General features: G+C 39.5%; 1 protein-coding gene across 1 annotated transcript; it reads left to right on the forward strand.

Moving 5' to 3' along the window:
* Positions 1–5,930: 5,930 nt before the first annotated feature.
* On the forward strand, positions 5,931–9,542 carry LOC308400667 (extracellular calcium-sensing receptor-like; the record flags this gene model as incomplete). Its single annotated transcript, XM_080888503.1, has 8 exons — positions 5,931–6,088; positions 6,321–6,615; positions 6,753–7,042; positions 7,167–7,462; positions 7,768–7,976; positions 8,081–8,302; positions 8,410–8,533; positions 8,638–9,542. The coding sequence occupies exons 1-8, from the start codon at positions 5,982–5,984 to the stop codon at positions 9,540–9,542; spliced, it is 2,448 nt and encodes an 815-aa protein (XP_080744629.1). The 5' UTR covers positions 5,931–5,981.
* Between the last annotated feature and the right edge of the window lie 11,620 nt (positions 9,543–21,162).

The following is a 21,162-nucleotide window of genomic DNA, read 5'->3' on the forward strand; positions in this document are numbered from 1 at the left end:
CTTGTTATGGATAAAAAGTGTCTTTTTTTGGTTTCAAAATAGCTGATAACTATCCGCTGATAGCTGCCAACATCTGAGAACAAATATAATTCTATAAAGTGGTTCTATATAGTGTGTAACTGTTAATATAGAACATTATTAAATTTATTGCTAATGCAATCATATGGCACATTGACTTCTGAGGAAATTTTAGATGGCACTCGTCATCAGAAAGGTTGCCTACCCCTGGTGTACAGCAATATACTGGGTGTACAGTACTGGGCTAAGAATGCAGGCCTGCAGGGATCCACTGCTGAGTGAGAGTTTGGTGGAGAGGTAGGGGATGAGTCTGACTGATCTGTCCCGTTGGTGAGGAAATCTTTGATCGAGGAGCGGGTGGCAGGGGGGATGTGAAGATGGTCCAGTTTGTTGATAAGGATGGGATTATGGTGTTTAACACTGAGCTGTAGTTCACAAAGAGCATCCTCACCTAGCTGTTCATGTTCTCCAGATGACTCAGCCCTCTGTGAAGGGTGATAATGATGGCATCCTCTATGTACTGAATTGCTCTATAAGCCTTTTTGTGTTATATATGCCATTTTGTTATGTTGTCCTGCAATGCACTGATAACTTTCAGGTGATGTCTGTTAGTTACAGGAACTAATAATTACAAGAACTAATAGATATCAGCTTCAGCCTGAACTGGGATTTTAATTTGGATAGGACTGACAGTATCCCACCCAAGATTGTGAGTGCACCATGGATTATTTTGGGGAAAAACAAACAACACAGATGGTGCAGGGAGAATAAACAAAAGCTGGCATGCAGAGCTGGCTATTATCTCCAGCTGCAAAACAGCAACACAAACAGCCCACTTCCAATCATCTTCCTCAGCAATGCCAGATCCCAGCAAACAAAACGGAAGAGCTACAGTCAGAGATTTACTACAACTGCTTTGTCCAGGAGTGTTGTCTACTGATTGTGACGGAATCTTGGCTCCATCCAAACATTCCTAATGCCTCAGTAGAGGTACAGTGGGGCAAAAAAGTATTTAGTCAGCCACCGATTGTGCAAGTTCCCCCACTTAAAATGATGACAGAGGTCAGTAATTTGCACCAGAGGTACACTTCAACTGTGAGAGACAGAATGTGAAAAAAAAATCCATGAATTCACATGGTAGGATTTGTAAAGAATTTATTCGTAAATTAGGGTGGAAAATAAGTATTTGGTCACCTCAAACAAGGAAAATCTCTGGCTCTCACAGACCTGTAACGTCTTCTGTAAGAAGCTTTTCTGTCCCCCACTCGTTACCTGTATGAATGGCACCTGTTTGAACTCATCATCTGTATAAAAGACACCTGTCCACAGCCTCAAACAGTCAGACTCCAAACTCCGCCATGGCCAAGACCAAAGAGCTTTCGAAGGACACCAGGAAAAGTATTGTAGACCTGCACCAGACTGGGAAGAGTGAATCTACAATAGGCAAGCAGCTTGGTGTGAAAAAATCAACTGTGGGAGCAATCATCAGAAAATGGAAGACATACAAGACCACTGATAATCTCCCTCGATCTGGGGCTCCACGCAAGATCTCATCCCGTGGGGTCAAAATGATCATGAGAACGGTGAGCAAAGATCCCAGAACCACACGGGACCTGGTGAATGACCTGCAGAGAGCTGGGACCAAAGTAACAAAGGTCACCATCAGTAACACACTACAACGGCAGGGAATCAAATCCCGCAGTGCCAGACGTGTTCCGCTGCTGAAGCCAGTGCATGTCCAGGCCCGTCTGAAGTTTGCCAGAGAGCACATGGATGATACAGCAGAGGATTGGGAGAATGTCATGTGGTCAGATGAAACCAAAGTAGAACTTTTTGGTATAAACTCAACTCGTCGTGTTTGGAGGAAGAAGAATACTGAGTTGCATCCCAAGAACACCATACCTACTGTGAAGCATGGGGGTGGAAACATCATGCTATGGGGCTGTTTTTCTGCCAAGGGGACAGGACGACTGATCCGTGTTAAGGACAGAATGAATGGGGCCATGTATCGTGAGATTTTGAGCCAAAACCTCCTTCCATCAGTGAGAACTTTGAAGATGAAACGAGGCTGGGTCTTTCAACATGACAATGACCCAAAACACACTGCCCGGGCAACAAAGGAGTGGCTCCGTAAGAAGCATTTGAAAGTCCTGGAGTGGCCTAGCCAGTCTCCAGACCTCAACCCCATAGAAAATCTGTGGCGGGAGTTGAAAGTCTGTGTTGCTCGGCGACAGCCCCAAAACATCACTGCTCTCGAGAAGATCTGCATGGAGGAATGGGCCAAAATACCAGCTACTGTGTGTGCAAACCTGGTAAAGACCTATAGTAAACGTTTGACCTCTGTTATTGCCAACAAAGGTTATGTTACAAAGTATTAAGTTGTATTTTTGTTATTGACCAAATACTTATTTTCCACCCTAATTTACGAATAAATTCCTTACAAATCCTACCATGTGGATTCATGGATTTTTTTTTCACATTCTGTCTCTCACAGTTGAAGTGTACCTCTGGTGCAAATTACTGACCTCTGTCATCATTTTAGGTGGGGGAACTTGCACAATCGGTGGCTGACTAAATACTTTTTTGCCCCACTGTACTTGGCCAGACATTACACCACCAGGACCACAACCAAGACTCCAGTAAGGGAAGGGTTGGTGGGCTCTATGCTTGTGTGCTTCAGGACTGGTGCCATAACAGTAGAATAAAAGACGGTCCCTGTTCACTGGACTTGGAGGCGATGTCCATTTAGCGCAGACCCTTTTCTCTACCCCACAAACTAACGATAGCCATAATTACCATTGTTTACATTCCTCCTCAATGCTAACGTTAGCGCAGCACTCAACCACATCTAACTTATTATCAGTAAACAGTAGAGAGTGCACATGTCCATATTGTTCCTGGGGACTTTAATAAGACATGTTTGAAATCTGTACTCCCCAATTCCACCAACTTGTTAAATGTCCTTCAAGGGGGAAATAGGGAACACTACGGTACTACGGTTATGGTACACTAGACCATGTGTACCGTAATATCCAGCATCATAAGTTGGCAAGTCACAGAGGTGGTCCTGCAGCCCAAAGAAACGGCATAACTCACTCTACTGTAGGGCCATAAACAGCAGAAGGCGGTGTAGGGGCTGTGTCCAGCGGCAGTCAGGGAAGAGGCCCTGGCTGTCCCATTTCTTGCTATCGAAGCTGGCTACTGGGAACACTGAATCAGTCTCCTAAAGAATGGCTGGACTCTGGTCTGAGTTGGATCAGGTGATGGGGGAGCATGCACTACAAGCCTGGTGCACCTAAAGAAATAATCTGGGTGCACTGGGACAGCCTGGCAGGTCCAAGGGACGCTAGGGACCCAAATGGTCCATGTTCTGCACCTCCATTGCTGAGGCAGCTCCAAAGAGCTGCAAGGTGCTTGGTGCCTGTTGTGGTGCTAACCCCTAATCCCTGAGTTAGATGGTGGTTACCAGAGAGGACGTCATCAAGGAGCCATCAAGCGCAAGGAGTCCTATTGGGCTTGGTTAGCCTGTGGGAGTTTAGGGGTAGCTGTGGAGTGTGGCTCGGGCAGTCGTTGAAGGAACAACTCGGGTGTTGGATGGGTTCAGTGAGGGTATAGAACAAGACTTTCAGACTGCCTTGAATAATTCTGGCAAACCAAAATCATCAGGTGGCTCAAGCAGGGAAACCGGTGCTCCACTCTGAACATGTACAGTCGATGTGGGGTGCTGCTGACATTCAACTGAGGTTATAGACAGGTGGCGAAAGGAATACTTCAAAGAACTTTCTGAATCCCACTAACATGCATTCTGTTGAGAAAGCAGAATATGCAGACAAGGAGGACGACCAGTGATGGGAATGACGGCGTTATACGTATTGGCGTTACTAACGGCGTTGCTAACGGCGTTACTTTTTTCAGTAACTAGTAATCTAACTAATTTCTATTTCTATTGTTACAACACTGTTACCACTACTAACAAGAAAATACAGTGCGGTCGTGTTACTATTTTTCAACAAACAGACGGTTGAAGCTGTGTTCAGCTTACTGCATCTTATATCAGTTGCATGGAAGTAGCTGACTACGTAAGTAATCTGGGCGCTACAGCTTTAACCAGCTCCCGCGTACGGCAATCACTTTCTGCCACTTTTTGGCACAACACCTGGAGCTAAGGGTGCAAAACAATCGCATGAGTGCTGCTGTTTGACTTAGGAAGAATAAAGTAGTCGTGGTAAGCCAATCACATGACCACTTCAAGATGACAAAGCAGCAATGTGATATATACCAGTTTTTAAATTGTGTTGATAGGCCACATAAAACCAGAGTCATGATAAACAATATATACGCGTTTTTTCGTCAATAGTTTCGTCACGTTTACTGTCTAAGGACAGCGCTAGCAAGCACTCTCTGCTTATGACCAAAAACAAAAAAAACCCTGCCAGATTTGTGAGGTTTAGCATGTTTGGAGTGTGTAGTTAATGTGTTGTCTCGTGTAGTTAGTGTGTAATGTTGTGGATAGTTTTGTGTTGTGTGTCAGAAAAAATGAGGTGACTGCTGTCTCCAGGTAGAGAACAGGAGTGATACACCTACCGCTTTCTGCCCTGCAGGTATCAGGCTGTGATGTTCTCCTTTATAGTGGACAGAAATATTTGGAGTGGCACAGATAATTTGTGTTGCATCATATTGAATGCGGAATACCTGATTGTTATGTAAATAGTTTGAAATGGTTATTTTAAAAAAGGGGTAAAAGGTAAATGGCTGCAAATAACTTTGTTGTTTGCAAAACTTGTGCATATGATTTTAAACTTGACAATTTATATTTGCATTTAAAGTTATGAAATATGGTTAATTAAACATGTTTGTGGTTGTTACAGTAGAAAATATAACTCTTTCTACTTGGGTTTTTTTTTTTGTCTGATTTTAGATCAATTGTGTTAATACAGTATGTCAAAATGAAAACATAACTGTAAATTCAGACATGTGAGGTTGTGCTGAAAAGCATGATACCAAACAAGGCAAATCAACAGTTTTTAAAGGTGTAATTTAGAGGTAAAATCAAAAGTAGTTGAAAATGGCCAATTATACCCTGGACCCCAGAGTTTATTAACTCCTTGGTTGCTAGACCCCTTGGATGTTTCCTAAAGGCTCCGGATTTTCTTGATGATCTTGATTGACATAACCTCGAGGAATATCAGAAAATCAGAAATCACATTTAAACACTTTTGCTCAGTAATGCAGATGTACCCATCAAGCAAAAACTGTACTGCCACTCTAAATTGTAAGGTGAAGGAATTCATTGAGGATATTATGCAGGATGATGTAAATTGTTTTGTTTTCATATTACAGGTTGCTTACAGGTTGTTTTGGGGGGGGGGGGGGGTTTCCTTTAATGACCTTGAAAATTAGTAGACAAAACTAAGACTTGTGTTTCTATATCATTAAGTTTGTGTTGTTAGACTTTACTTTCCATTTTACAAAATGCAAAAAGTAATAACCAAACAGCCTTTTGGTTATTAAAAATACAGTACCATACAAAATACCATACATACTATTTAACATAGTTACTTTTAAATAAAGAAAAAAATCTGGGGACATAAGGTATACCTTATGTCTGCTTATGTCCTAGGACATAAGCAGTAGAAATTATATTAAAGACTTATTTGAAGGCTATTACATAAGGGTATGTCCTTTTGAAAAAAAAAAAAACAACTTATATAAATGCCTATATAAATGAGTGTAAAAACCACTCATATGTAAACACCTGACATCAGGCAGGGATGAAGGTAGCAGGTCTTATAATTGGTCTGATATTGGCAGTGTATTTTTTTCAGTTAAAATCAGCTGCTGACTGGGCTGTGTGTCTAGATTGTCTGAATCAAAGGACTAGGCTTACTGGAGCTCGTCCTCGTACTGAGGCTTCATCTGTGACATGTAAGCTGCAGGGTAGCACTCGTCTACCTGCATTCTCAATGGATGGTGATTTTATCATTGGCGGATCGTTCTCCCTTCATGCCTACATGCACACAGTTTACAATAACTACACCAGCATGCCTGAGGCTGTGAAATGCAAAGGGAGGTCAGTAAAAGCAGTATGTGGGTGAGCAAAGATGAAAACAAAAACAAAAAGTTTCTCTCTCTGTCTATATATATATATATATAGATAGATATATATGTATGTGTGCATATGAATACAATGAAGATATGTGCATATCGTTATTGTATTAGCCTTTTGTCCTTTCACTTGATCAATCTTGAAATTAATCTTATTCTTTGTAGAATAATTCTAACAGTGACATAATTGTCTGCAGCATTGATACCCGTGAACTGCGCTTTTCACGTGCGATGGTCTTTGCCATAGAAGAGATCAATAACAGTACAGAACTACTACCTGGAATCAAGCTTGGATACCAGATCTATGATTCATGTGCGTTAGTACCTGTTGCAGTGCACGTGGCATTTCAGTTTTTGAATAGCCTGGACCCTACATTTTCAACTGGTAACAATTGTTCTCAGTCTGGTATGGTGATGGCTGTTGTCGGGGACTCTGGATCTTCACCTTCCATCAGTATCTCACGTCTCATCAGTCCATTTAACATTCCTCTTGTAAATAATTTGAATTTTTAGCATATTTTTTACATTTAAGATATGCATGTTCATGATTTTTGATTCTATAGCTCTTTCAGAGGTACAATATTTTATTTTATTTATGTATGTGTATATATATTTTTTGTATTTCTTAGGTGAGCTATTTTTCCACATGTGCATGTTTGTCTAACAAGCAGCAGTACCCAAATTTCTTCAGAACAATTCCCAGTGACCAGTTTCAAGCAGCTGCTCTAGCCAAGTTGATAAAACACTTTGGCTGGACTTGGATAGGTGCTGTTCGGTCAGATTCGGATTATGGAAATAATGGCATGGCTTCTTTTCTAGAAGCAGCTCAGAAAGAGGGGATCTGTGTGGAATACTCTTTATCTTTCTATCGGACAAACCCACAGAGCAGGATCCAAAAAGTAGCAGATGTTATCCGCAGGTTTCTATATCATAACATGTGAATTACTGTATGTGTGGAAATTAGCGTCCTTTTTTAAGTAAATTTTTATGTCATGTTATAATGCAGTAAAAAATGTTTTTAATGCATTATGTTGTATCTCAAGGTCTAAAGCTTTAGTTGTTGTGGCATTTGCATCTTTTGGAGACATGAAGATCCTGTTGGAGGAGCTTTCACGTGAGCCTTTCCCACCTCGCCAGTGGATAGGCAGTGAGTCATGGGTAACCAACACAGAATTAACGAGGTACAGTTTCTGTGCTGGGGCCATTGGATTTGGTATTCCGAAGTCTGCAATCCCAGGTCTCAGAGACTTCCTGCTGAATCTCTCTTTCTCTGAAATCACTGCTTCATCGGTGCTCACTGAGTTTTGGGAGGATGCATTCAACTGTAGACTGAAGAAAAGTAAGAAAGTTTTCTTGCTTACAGAAAACCCTTTGGTGTTACAAAGGCTAATGCTGCTTCATAAACCAAGACATCCTCATACTCTAACAATTCTGATGATGAATATGAGATTAACAAAGGTTGAATGTCTTTGATTTAATTACTTCGAAGGTTTAATTTGAGTGGCTTTGTTTGGATGGTATAGATTTTATGTATTTAAATCTATTACATTTAGAATTTTTCAGATTTGTCAAACAAAATGTAGGAAATCTAGATCAAACTTCAATGGTGAAAACATATGTTTATGTTTGTTCGTTTTTCTGTAGGTACTGCTACTGTAGACGAGAAAGTGTGCGATGGAACTGAAGACATACAAAACCTCAAAAGCCAATATACTGACACATCTCAGCTCAGAATTACTAACATGGTGTACAAGGCTGTGTATGCAATAGCACATGCCATTCATAATGCAGTGTGTCATGGAAAAAATGTCACAACTCAGTGTGACAAACTAACCAACTTAGAGCCCAAACAGGTAAGATTAAACAAAGGATGAATTGCGGTATTGTTATTAATTATTTAACTTTTAAACATTTTTCTTTCTTTCCCCTCCCTTTCTGTCTTAACTCATCCTTTCAGGTTTTAACTGAATTGCAGAAAGTAAATTTTTCCCAAAATGGTTATGATGTGTCTTTTAATGCTAATGGGGATCCTGTGGCTATTTATGACCTGGTAAACTGGCAAAAACACGAGAGTGGCATCACTGAGATAGTAACTGTAGGACTGTATGATGCGTCACTACCAGTGGGCAAGGAGTTTAGAATTAACAGAAATGTAACCTGGATGGAAAATAGCACAAACGTAAGTCTATGGACAAGAATCTAAATATTTAAATTTTGGAGCATGGAATCCTTACACTTATATAGCAAACATTTAAATCTATTATGGTTCGTTTATGTCGTTCACAGGTGCCAGTGTCAGTGTGCAGTGGCAGTTGTCCTCTAGGAACTCGGAAAGTAATGCAGAAAGGAAAACCCATCTGCTGTTATGACTGCATAGCATGTCCTGAAGGAGAGATCAGTAATATTACAGGTAAAATCTAATGTGTGTCCATGTATTTAAAATCGTTTTATACTGAAAAATACAATTTACAATGAATAAATTCCTAGCAGCCTCTCCTTTTTTTTTTCATTTAGATTCAACTGATTGTTTACCATGCCACAAAGAGTTCTGGCCTAATGCAAAGAGAGACACTTGTATCCCTAAACCTGTAGAGTTTCTTTCATTTCAAGACATCCTTGGAATCACCCTGGCTACATTCTCAATTCTAGGTGCCTTTCTTGCCATTATAACTGCGGCTATATTCTTTTATCACAGGACATCTCCAATTGTCCGAGCCAACAATTCTGAGCTGAGCTTCCTGCTGCTCATCTCTCTCACTCTGTGTTTTTTATGTTCATTAACTTTCATTGGAGCACCATCTGAGTGGTCCTGCATGCTGCGCCACACTGCATTTGGGATCACCTTTGTACTCTGTATCTCCTGTGTACTTGGGAAAACTATAGTGGTTTTAATAGCTTTTAAAGCAACACTTCCAGGTAGTAATGTGATGAAATGGTTTGGTCCTCTACAGCAAAGAATGACTGTTATGTCTTTCACCTTTATTCAAGTTTTAATATGTACAATTTGGTTGGTAGTGAGCCCTCCAGTCCCAATAAAAAATCTAACCACATACAAGGAGATAATCATATTGGAATGTGCATTAGGCTCTGCTGTTGGCTTCTGGGTTGTGCTCGGTTATATAGGCCTGCTTGCTGCCTTTTGCTTTGTTTTAGCTGTTTTAGCCCGCAAATTACCTGATAATTTCAATGAAGCCAAGCTTATCACCTTCAGCATGCTGATATTTTGTGCAGTGTGGATCACCTTTATCCCAGCATATGTCAGCTCCCCTGGGAAATTCACTGTGGTTGTGGAAATTTTTGCCATTCTGGCCTCCAGCTTTGGACTAATGCTGTGTATATTTGCTCCCAAGTGCTTTATCATGTTGTTTAAGCCTGAGAAGAACACGAAAAAATGTTTAATGAACAAAAACCAATCATAATGTATCAAAGCTTTGTTAATTATTGCTCTTCCTACAGCAGCAGCAAATTGTACGTATTCAGTGCACATAACAAAGATTTTCATTTTCTGATGTTATTTAAATAAAGGATTTCCATTATCCATTGTTTGCCAATTGTTGTTTAATGTGCAAATACTTCATTTAAGTGAATAAATAAATATAAGTTTACATTTCTTAATAAAACCAGATTGTTCTGAGGTAGTAGTTTGACACAGCTGCTGTTAATTATTCTATTTTACTACAAAGCAAGTTTAAAATTGCAGATGTCACTTTAATGTCAACTGCGTGAGCTTGGTGTTATGATTGTCTTATCCACCTATTTTTCACAATTTTAAACACACGTTCATGCAGTGTTCTCCTCGGAAATATGTGTCACTGAAATTCATGTTGATGCTACTTTGAGGTGTAGCCGACATATAAATGCATTTAATCAAGCACAAATGATTGGACCTCCCCAAGCAGACCAATAACCTACCAAGTAAGCCAGCAGGCCAAGATCGGAGTACTCTACTCTGGTGATATGGTATTATGAGGTGGGGTCATCCCATTTAGCCCTAACTATAAGCTTTATCAAACAGGAAACTTTAAAAGATTATCTGAAAGGTAGAGGGGTTGTCTGTCTTCTGAATCCAAACTGAAAGCTGTTTCCACAGAAAAGGGCCCTGAAAGCTGAAGGTTCTGTCTCCGATTCTACTTTTAAATAACTTAGAAACTGCAAATAAGCCTGTAGTCCAAGTGCAAAGCTGTTTATATGGGTGTTATGGTACTATGAGGTCTCTAAGATAAGTAAAACCTGATTATTCAACATCTTGTATTTAATGAGATGGATTTAACCCTGGCGACCTGTCCAGGGTGTACCCCGCCTCTTGCCCTATGACAGCTGGGATAGGCTCAAGCACCCCCGTGACCCTGAAAAGGATAAGCGGATGTGAATGGATGGATGGATGGATTTAAATTTGATTTGGATTTAACAGGAAGTCAATGTAGAGAAGCTAATATGTGATACTCTATTTCTTTTTTTTTTTTAAATTTATGTTTTATTAGTTTTCTTATTTATACAACATGTACAACAAAATCACCGTGGGGGGAAAAGCAAAGCAAAACAACAACAACAACAAAAGAAACAAAAGGACCAAAACAAAACCAAACATAACACAAAAACAAACAAACAAACAAAGAAATACAATGACATTATACAAAATCGGGCCTTCCGTTTTGGACATATTTCAACCATTTCAACCAATATTCTTCAAATGAGTCCGCCTGCCACTGTTACGGGTCCCAAGGATGAAGACCACGATGACAAATATGTTACCTGTAAAAGCCGGTGAAGAGCAGAGTAAGGAAGACACGATGTGTCTCTGCTTTCCTCCAGAATGTGTCTGTGTTAATAGGAAAATTGTACTTAGTAGTCAGTATAATCTTTTAATGATATAAGTTTGCATATGGTAGAATGCTGCATGTAATCATTTGTGTGTAGAAGTATATAGTTGGTGGCATATTGAAAGAATGTCTCATCCTAGGAGGTCTGTAACATTCTAGGGTGTTCACCCCCACATCCTGGGAGCATGAGAGAGGTCGTACCTTGTCTTATTGTTTTACGGTAGGATTAACGTAGCTATGTCAGTTTTAGTTTAAGTGCTTCTTTACATATAGATGAACTGTTGGATTTTCCAGACCAGCAGGTTAAGGGAAGTCGTTTATGGGGCCACACTCTAAGGAAGGAACTCAGCCTGTAAGGAACAAACGCTCACTGAAGTATAAATAAAGACAGGGGCAGTTTCTCAGTGCGAGTCTCAGTTTGGAGGCTGCCCTTGCTAGCAAGAAGTTCTGTGTGTTTCTCTTCTCTGAGTCTTTACTGAAGAAGTGTTTTAGAGTATATATCTTGACAGTCTGAGTCTGATTTACTTCACACAAATAAATGCTATATAAACACTAAACATGAGCTTTCAATATACACAGCAAATTCAAAAGTGTTAAATGTTTTGGTGTTAGTAGTCTTCTTGCAAAAGTAGAGTTAATTTTACTCTAAGCAGAGTCACATTCTTTTAATGTAACTCTGAGGTGTAAAATGATAGTAGTTAAAATCGAGTGTTAAAAATGAGTGTTTCTATGTCAAATCTGGAGGTGTTACAATGGAAACATTAACTCTTGACCTCTTAACTCTGAACTCCTACAGGGGCTATGACACCAATAGAGTAAATTCACAGACTCCGCCCCCAGCACCATAGGCTCCAATCAAAGCTGAAGTGAAGCAGTTTCAGAACATTTTGCTCTACATATTTGAGTTGTTTGCCATGCTTGGTAAGTCATTTTTTCAAAGATTGTTTCAATTATTATTATTAGCTTTTACTTCTGTGGCTCTTTGGAGTTGAGACCAAGCTGTGTGAAAGGCATTAGCCATGTTGCTCGGTGATAGCATAATATTCTGTTTTAGCTAGCTGAAAGGTATTGTTTGCGGGCAAATACCACAGCCTTGAAAAAAAGCTTGCATGTGAATTTTCAGTCAAATGTTTGGTCAAATACACCTAAAACAATGTCTAGAATGTGAAATGTTGGTATATTGGTGCTACTTGAAGCCTGAAAATGATCTCCCATAAAAAAAAATACTTTACACAAGTAATGGCTCAAAAAGGATTCCTTTTTTTTTTACTGTGCTGCAAATGATTACCGGATTATTTGTGCCATTAATTAGTGTCAACTAATTTTTATTCAATCTCCACATAGGATATGCTTGTGAAGATGGAATATTTAAACTCCCAGAGAGCAGCCATTTGGCTTTTCTACCTATAAAACCCGGAGAGCAGCCAAATGGCTGGTAGGCTTTTAGCTAAGCTTTAGCTTCAGCCAAGTGGAAGCTAAATTGGCTAGAATTCCCAGGTAACAACCTAATATACATATGAATGACTAGCCAATTTAGCTTCCACTTGGCTGAAGCTAAAGCTTAGCTAAAAGCCTACCAGCCATTTGGCTGCTCTCCGGGTTTTATAGGTAGAAAGGTAGAAGCCTGGCTTTGCAGGTGATATGGGGGAGAGCAGAAGTGCGTTGAAGTTCCACAAAGTGATGAATGAAGGACATGCATATTGTATCCGATTGTTCAGTCTGACATCACTAGCCATGTCTGGGTCTAAACTCCGCTGCAGGTCCATATATCAAACGATCACTATGACATTACTGAGAGTTGAAAAACTGTCTAAAGTCTTTCATCTTTAATAAAATGATCAGCGTTCTGCTCTACCAGGTGTAACAATTGAGTTTAACATCCAGGCATCCATGAAAACGGAATTTATGACATTTAACGGAGTTAGAAGTTAGCAGGGAGTTAGCTCGCTAGCTTCTATCTAAATACAATATAGCATGTCCTGACTGCGGGGTTTTGGAAACAAATTAAAACGTACAGCTCTGCTATCACTTCCAGCATAAATGAAGACAGAAAACTAAACAGCAGTGATGTTTGTAGGGTTACTGAAGTTGGGCTAGCTGGTATACAATGATGTGCTACGTGACCGCTAGCGACACAGCTATGTTAGCATAATATAAACAAGCTAACTTTTTTTCCACTCGATAAAAGTTAACGTGAGTGTTCTCGGTGGTCAGGAACAAATGTAATCGCATGGCAGGATGCTGTAAAAGGACCAAACTTCAGCCAGGAGAACAACTGAGATAATCCATCCACAATACGAGGTTAGTCATTCATATATTCATATTCAGGAAGAGCCTCAGTTGCAAGTATCTAAAAAAATCTTGATTTTCTAACCCAAATATTTTCTTAAGGTCCTGGAAACTCATCACTTTTCCATTTTTCAACAAGGTACTGTATGTGGTGAGACCTTTATTTGCCCATGTTTTGAATGTCGAGTCGATCTTACTAGGCAAAAATTCTGGGTCATATGCAAACCACTTAAGGACAATTCCACTTCTTTCCATCTTGAACAGTATCCAGGTTTACACCAGCCCACCAGATTTCTTATTTGTGTTGCACTGTAGTAGTCCTGTAGGCAAGGGAGGCCTAATCCTCCTTTATCCTTGGGAAGCTGAATTTTTATGAACTTAACTCTTGGCTTTTTACCCACCCATATAAATCTTGAGAGGATCATATCCCATTCTACAAAGTATCTATCAGGGTTTTCTATAGAAACAGACTGGAATAAGTACAGTATCTTTGGGAGCATATTCATTTTTATGATATCCACTCTAGAAGAGATGCTTAGATAAGGGGTTAATGACCATCTGCTAATATCTAGCATGATATCTTTTTTAAGTAGGGGGTAGTTGATTTCTTCCAAACTGGTTATATCCATTGATAAGTTTATGCCCAGATATTTGATAGTTCTTTTGTCACAGCTTAGTTTGTATTTGCTGAGCAGATTTATTATTTTTTATTTATTTTCATTTATTTATTTATTTTTTTTGGGGGGGGGGGGGGGGGGGGGGGGCTATAAAAGCTACTAAGAATTTGTGTTTTTTGTATATTCAATTTATATTGCGAGTATAGCCCATACTCCTTTACCACTGACATGAGCTCCATATGTGATTCAGTAGGTTTTGATAAGTAAACCAAGACATCATCTGCGAACAAGGCCAATTTCTGCTCACTTCCAGCAATATTAATCCCTTTTATTTTACCTTTCAAGCTTAAAAGCATCTGAAAGTTCACCGTTAATCTTTATTTTTGCAGTTGGGCTATTATACAAAGCCCTCAATATTGTAATAATGGACCCATTAAACCCAAATCTAAGCATTGCTTGCAATAAAAACTCCCATCTCACAGAGTCGAAAGCTTTTTCAGCATCTATCAATAATATATCTGGTATTTTATTTAAATATGTCTAATAATTTGCATTCATTAGCGTTCATTAGTCAAACCTCAGATGCAGGAGGAACAATACAGTTTTTGTTCTAGTTGCTGGATGAGCTCTTTATGCTTTCAAGGATATTTGAGGGTTTGTGCGAGTTTGCCCCACCATTCTACATGTGTTTTGTGGACTTGGAAAATGCACTAATCGCATCACATGGAGTGTATTTTGGGTTGTGCTTCTGGATTATATGGTGTCTGGCCCATTGTTATGAGACATTTGGTTCTTAGTTGCAACAGTTAACTTTCGTAATCACTTCCTACAAATCATCAACTTGTCTGCTACACCCCATTTCTAAAGGACTTCTCAAAGATGTTTTACCATTAGTTAATGCTTTAATCTTAAAGCCATGAAGCCAGATGACATGTATCAGTTAGTTAAACTGCAAGAATGTCTTAAAGACATAAAGACTTGGATGACCAAAATTCTAAGTTCCTTTTTCTAAATTCAGATAAAACTGAGGTTTTTGTACTTGGCCTTAACATTTCTGGAACATGGTGTTTAACCAGATACTTCCTGGAGTTCTTCGAGTTGCTTTTGACCTGTTTAAGACTATGCTTCCTCTTTACCGTCACCCAGCCAGCCTGTTTCCCTGGCTGCTTGGGATAGTCTGCTACAGGGGACTGGCTAGCTATGTGGTTTTCAAGGGTGCGAAGCCGAGTCTCCAATTCATTGATCATGGCCTCCAAAGTTAAAAATAGGTTACATTTATTCCAAGCAACATAATTGCTAGAGGCTGAGGAGTAACTAAACATCTGACACAATGAGCAGGAAAGTGCAGGAGGGACAGGTGAAGAGGCCATGCTGATAGCAAGGTGGCTACGAGCTAAAATATGTCCTTCAAAGTGCATCTTAAACAAATATGCAGGAGTGCATTTCTTACATTGGCATAATATTGTTAAGGTTCACATAATATTGAGGAAGGAGAGTACAAACAACCATGGTCCAGAATATCTTGGTCAAACAATTGATTTTAATGAATACACGCGTGGGAAGACCACTCTGTATGCAGACAGGAATTAATCTTCGACTTAATCAAAGCATACACAGATTTTTATAGCATCAGGGTTTGAATTAACGACGCCCCTTCATACGTCACAGACAGAATATATACACACGTCAAATCAAAACCACAATGACTTTTAACACAGTTTAAAAGAACGTTGTCTTCGTCTCGTCTGGAACACGAGCCCCACATCCTACCAGACGCTGTTCCTCTTTCCAGAGACAAACATGACCAACCTCTCACCTATAAATGAGTCTACTAATGTGTGTGTGTGTGTGTGTGTATGTGTTGACCTTACATGCCCTCTCATCTCACCCGTTGCACTTCTGACCTTTTACCAGACCAGAGGCTCATCCTTATGTGTAATAACCTAACTGAAACTATATGTACTATGTTGAATAAATGTTTTAATCAAGAACCTCTACTAAGAGCTTAGTAAAAGAATATAAAAGTATAACAGACAATTTGAATAACCTAGTAATTCAAATAGCCTCGTCTAACCTGCTCAGAATAACTTAGACTCTGCTTTCACTTCTGCAAACTCTCTGCAACTTCCTGTCAGGCTGCAACTTAGTCTTTCTAAAAGACACACACTGTTTAAACCTCTGAATACAATATCAATGCTGCAGATTATATTATTAATGCAATGGTAATGATGATGATTATTTAACAATAGCAGTAAAATAATTTCCCTGCTCCACAATATCTCTAAAATCAGAAACATCCTGTCCCAGAGTTATGTTGAAAAACTATGCCTCATAGTACCATATCATCCCAAAAGTGCAATTTGACTGCTGGCTAGGGATGGGTACCGATATCTGACATAAACGGTAGTAACCAGACCAAAAAGCAACGCACATTTCGGTGCTTTATTTCGGTGCTTTTTTTTTTCTTTCCTGAATTCCACCATGGCCGGTCCCAAGCCCGGATGAGAAAGGAGGAGGGTTGGGCGTTGGGCTAGCAACTCGACCCCATAAAAACTTTTACCGCTACGGAAACGACAAGAGAGAAATATCGATTACGAGATGTTAGCGGTAAAGAGCGCCGTCTGATGACTTGGAACGTCAGAACTTTAGTCCAGAGTGGACGGTTAGCACAAGTGCTGCGCGAGTTTGAGCGATACATGTTGGACATCTTGGGCCTGAGCGAGATAAGATGGACTGGAAATGGGCGAACGAGTGGCAGCCGCACTGGTCAGTTGGCGACCAGTCTCTGAACAACTGATCGTGGCAAGATTTATCTCCACCCATGAGAAAACCACTGTGATTGAAGTTTGTGCTCCGACCGAGGACGCCGATGACATGGACAAGGACGCCTTCTACGACGAGCTTCAAATGGTTCTGGACGAGGTGCACCGGCATGACATCGTCATACTCATGTGCGTTGTCAAATGGTTCTGGACGAGGTGCACCGGCATGACATCGTCATACTCATGTGCGACTTCAACGCAGAGATTGGACCTGATCGAAATGGCTTTGAGCAGATGATTGGCCCGCATGGATCGGCCGCGAATACAAATGACAATGGCCTGCGATTGACTAGTTTCTGTGCGGCAAACAATCTCTGCGTCGGGAACTCATACTTTCGTCATAAGCAAATTCACAAGAAGACGTGGAAAAGCCCTGGTGGTCTAACAGCAAATGAGATCGACTACATTTGCATATCGAGGCGATGGAGGTCAGCTACTGCTGACGTAGTCACTCGACGCGGCGCGGATGTTGGGTCTGACCACTATCTTGTTATGGCAAAGCTCCAGTTGCGGCTCAAACGAACAAGACAAGATGCTTGCCGCGTACGCCCTTTCGATGTTGCCAAGCTCAAGGATTGCGATTTCCGCAACCGATATAACGCTGAGATCCGAAATCGCTTTGCCATCTTGAATCAGTTACTAATTACTGATTACTTCCCCAAAAACGTAATCCCGTTACTTTACTGATTAGGGAGCAGCAGCCGTTCTTCTCTGGGCGAGTAGCTTAATGTTGTCTGTGTGTAATTTACGTTGAGTAGGCTAACCACGTTATTAAATTAATGCATGTAAGGTGAACTAGCAAACACAGTCATAGTTACATGCGGCTGTCTTCTTGTTTGATGGCAGATACTCCTTTAACCCTGGCCAAAAAGGCTAAAATTACCAAAGAAAAAGTGGACGAAATTCATAGGGCAGCGACAAAATTTATAGACAAAGATCTCCATCCATTTTCAACGGTGGAGTAACCATAAAACAAAAGACTGCTAAAAATAAAAACATAAGAGGTTTTTGGACAACGTTTGTGTTCTCCATTCTTTAAGCACCAGTTCTAGCACCGTTTGAGCACTGGCACCGTTTCAAAAGTACCGGTTTGGCACTAGTATTGGATAGAGATGGACCGATCCAATATTACGTATCGGTCCGATACTGACCTAAATTACTGGATCGGATATCGGAGAAAAATAAAAAATGTAATCCGATCCATTAAATATCACGAAAGCACCTCACAAAACCTGCAACACGCCGTAACTCACCTCAGAATGTTAGCACGTCGGAGCAGTATGCATCACGTGATAGAGCAGCACGTTTAAGCTTGATCAGCTGTTGTTAGAATGTATTTAATATTACTTTCTACTCGAGGATCTTTTTCTACGTAGCTGACGCTGGTAACTGTGCAGGGGCGGATATAGCAAAGTTTAGCCAGGGGGGCCGATAGGGCATTAACAGGGAAAAGGGGGCACAAAAACATACTTTTCTTTCTTATTCTCATTTAAAATGTCTAGCTTTTAATAAATAATTATCTGACACCCAAAGTTTTAATTTGATGCAAAATGAATAGAAGTCCATTACTGTATATAGTGACTATTAAGTCTAATATATATACCCTAGTAAGCTATAGTACTTTTTCCTTTGGGAAGGTACCATCTGTGCAGTCTGCAATTTTGTTGAAGAAAGATGTTGAATCTATTTAATATTTCTTGAAAAATAATTGATTTCTGTGCATTTCTGTGAAATTTTTTTTTGCATACAGGTATAACAGAATAGCTTTAGTGTAGTTGTTGTTTTAAACTTGAGTATGAACTTATACAAAATGCAGCAAGATATTTAAAAAACAGTTTTGTTGATTAAAAAACACTATATCGGATTCATATCGGTATCGGCAGATATCCAAATTTATGATATCGGTATCGGTATCGGACATAAAAAAGTGGTATCGTGCCATCTCTAGTATTGGATAAAACCTAAACGATACTCATCCCTACTGCTTGCTTGTGGTTCAATACACCTAGACTATTTTCAAGATTAGGCTTAAAACTTTACTTTTTGATAAAGCATATAGTTAGAACTGGATCAGGTGACCCCAAATCCTCCCTTAGTTAAACTGCAATAGGTCTCGGCTGCTTGAGCCTTCCCATGTTTCACGGAATGTTTCTTTTTCCTTCACATTTTTTACTCGCTGTATGTTTATACACTACTTTGCGCTGAATCGTTACTTGTTATTAATCTCTAGCTCTCTTTCACATATTGCCCCCCCCCCCCCCCCCACACACACACACACACACACCCACCCCCAGAGACTGGTTCTGCTGGAGGTTTCTTCCTGTTAAAAAGGAGCCTCTCCTTCACACTGTTGCCAGAGTGTGCTTGCTTAGAGAGGGGGTCATCTGCTTGTTTGGGTCTTTTCAGGGGTTTTTTGTATTATTGTAGGGTCTTTACCTTACAATATAAAGTGCCTTGAAGCAACTGGTAAAAAATGTAATGTAATGTAATGAATTGAACTGAACTGAACTGAACTGAACTGAACTGAATTGAATTGAAATGAATTGAATGGGCTGGAGACTGCTTGTTCAGTGTCTCAGACCTGGAGGAAAAAAAAGTCAAAATGAACTAATACTGAGTATGACATATCTATCACCCACCTGGCTCTCATTCAGAGTTTCTTTCTGACTTCTCTAATGGTAAGCTCTGTATCCAGGCTGACAAATACCAAAAGTTCTGTTGAAACAAATAATCTTTTAACGTTTTCTTGAAAAAAAAGTATGAATTATTTTGCAAATAGAATTTTAAGAATTAGAGAAAATTATTTTTTTTTAACAATCTCACAGGTTTATAATTATGTACAGCAAACAGATTTTCTCTCTTGAACTCCCTCCACAGCCGTGGCTCCAGGGTAAGGGTCCAGTAACACTGTGCAACTGAACTGCTTCCTCTCACCTCTGACCAATTTGCCTTGGAAGACCCTACCGGGGGGAGATAAAGCTCCCTGACAACATAGCCATTGGGATCACTGGAAACTATAAACCAGTCCACCACAATAAGGTGCCAATTCACTGAGATGTTTCTGGCGGGGCACAGCCCAAAGAAACGGCATGACCTGATCTCCTGTAGGCCCACCAACACCAAAGTGTCTCTTCATTAATTACTTTTTCATTTACTATGTACTTACACATTGCATTTAATCATTACTTAGTATTGGTCCCTGGCTGACAGTTTGTTTTTTGTCCTGCCTTCCTCCCATCACAGATGTTTTCCCCTCCCTGAACATAGCTCTGTCAGTTTTCTTTCTAGTAAAAAGGAGTTTTCACTCCCTGCTCTTTTAAATTGCTTGCTCATAGAGTGTTATTTTATTGTTGAGGTTTTCTTTTTTTATTGTCTTTACCTTACTATATAAAGTGCCTTAAGGTAACTGCTGGTGCTATATGAATAAAATTGAATTGAATTAAGTTTGGTTTATTAGGTTATTAACATGGAAAACTGAAACAGGCAATTTTCCATTTAATACTCCCGATTCTTATTATCAAACATGTAATAACAAATGTGATTACACATGAACTACGAAATTTGGTAACAAGCTTTATCATTGGTGGGATTGTTGGAAAGCAACAATTCTAGTACAATTATTGCTTTGGTTATTCTGTTTCTTCTTCTTCTTAATAATAATAATAATAATAATAATAATAATAACATCATTTGCCAGCTAGCCAGTCTCACACAGTTTGTTTTAGGCAAGCCATTCACACCTCAAAATAATCAGCTTGATCATGCGCTACATGATTCAATTCAGAACAACACAACCACAGCACAAAGTAGGGGACAAGTAGAAGTCACATCCATACACAATGGACCCCAGTCCAACACAATGCAATACAGAGTCTGGGATGTAAGGAGGCTCCTGCACTGTTTGGGTAGCATTTACTCCCTATTGTTGTGATATCCAGTAATAAAATGAGGTTACTTCTAGATTACTGTCACTAATTTGAAAAAAATCTTCCAAAGGCTACGTTATCACATTATAGCATATAGATTATCATATTGTTACTAAAATTACTCAAATAAAAATACTATATAACTATAATATATAAAATATAAAATTTTTGCCTCATAGACATTGTTATTTTACTTGCCATTCATGATCACTATTTATTATTTCACTAATTAAATTTCAGTTTCTTTAAATTTAAAAATCCATAGTTGATACTCCGCTTCCTGTTCAGTAACATCTTGATAATTTCATAGAAATAAATTGTAATTTTTTATTATTTTCTCCCTACTTAAAAATTAATACCCCACTATTATAATGTTAGTTCTAATTTGTAATATAAAGTCCAGCTGAAAATATTTTACAAGAAGAGAACACAGACATGGAAACACTGTAGAGGTTACACTCAAGACTTGATCAACCACCACTGGATAGGGGCACGCCCTCTTGAAGAAAACAAAAAAGAAAAAAAAACAGCCTTTGTCAAAATACCTATATAAACCAGTAAAACT

Source organism: Rhamphochromis sp. 'chilingali' (genome assembly GCF_963969265.1).
Source record: "Rhamphochromis sp. 'chilingali' genome assembly, chromosome: 8".
Classification (NCBI taxonomy): domain Eukaryota; kingdom Metazoa; phylum Chordata; class Actinopteri; order Cichliformes; family Cichlidae; genus Rhamphochromis; species Rhamphochromis sp. 'chilingali'.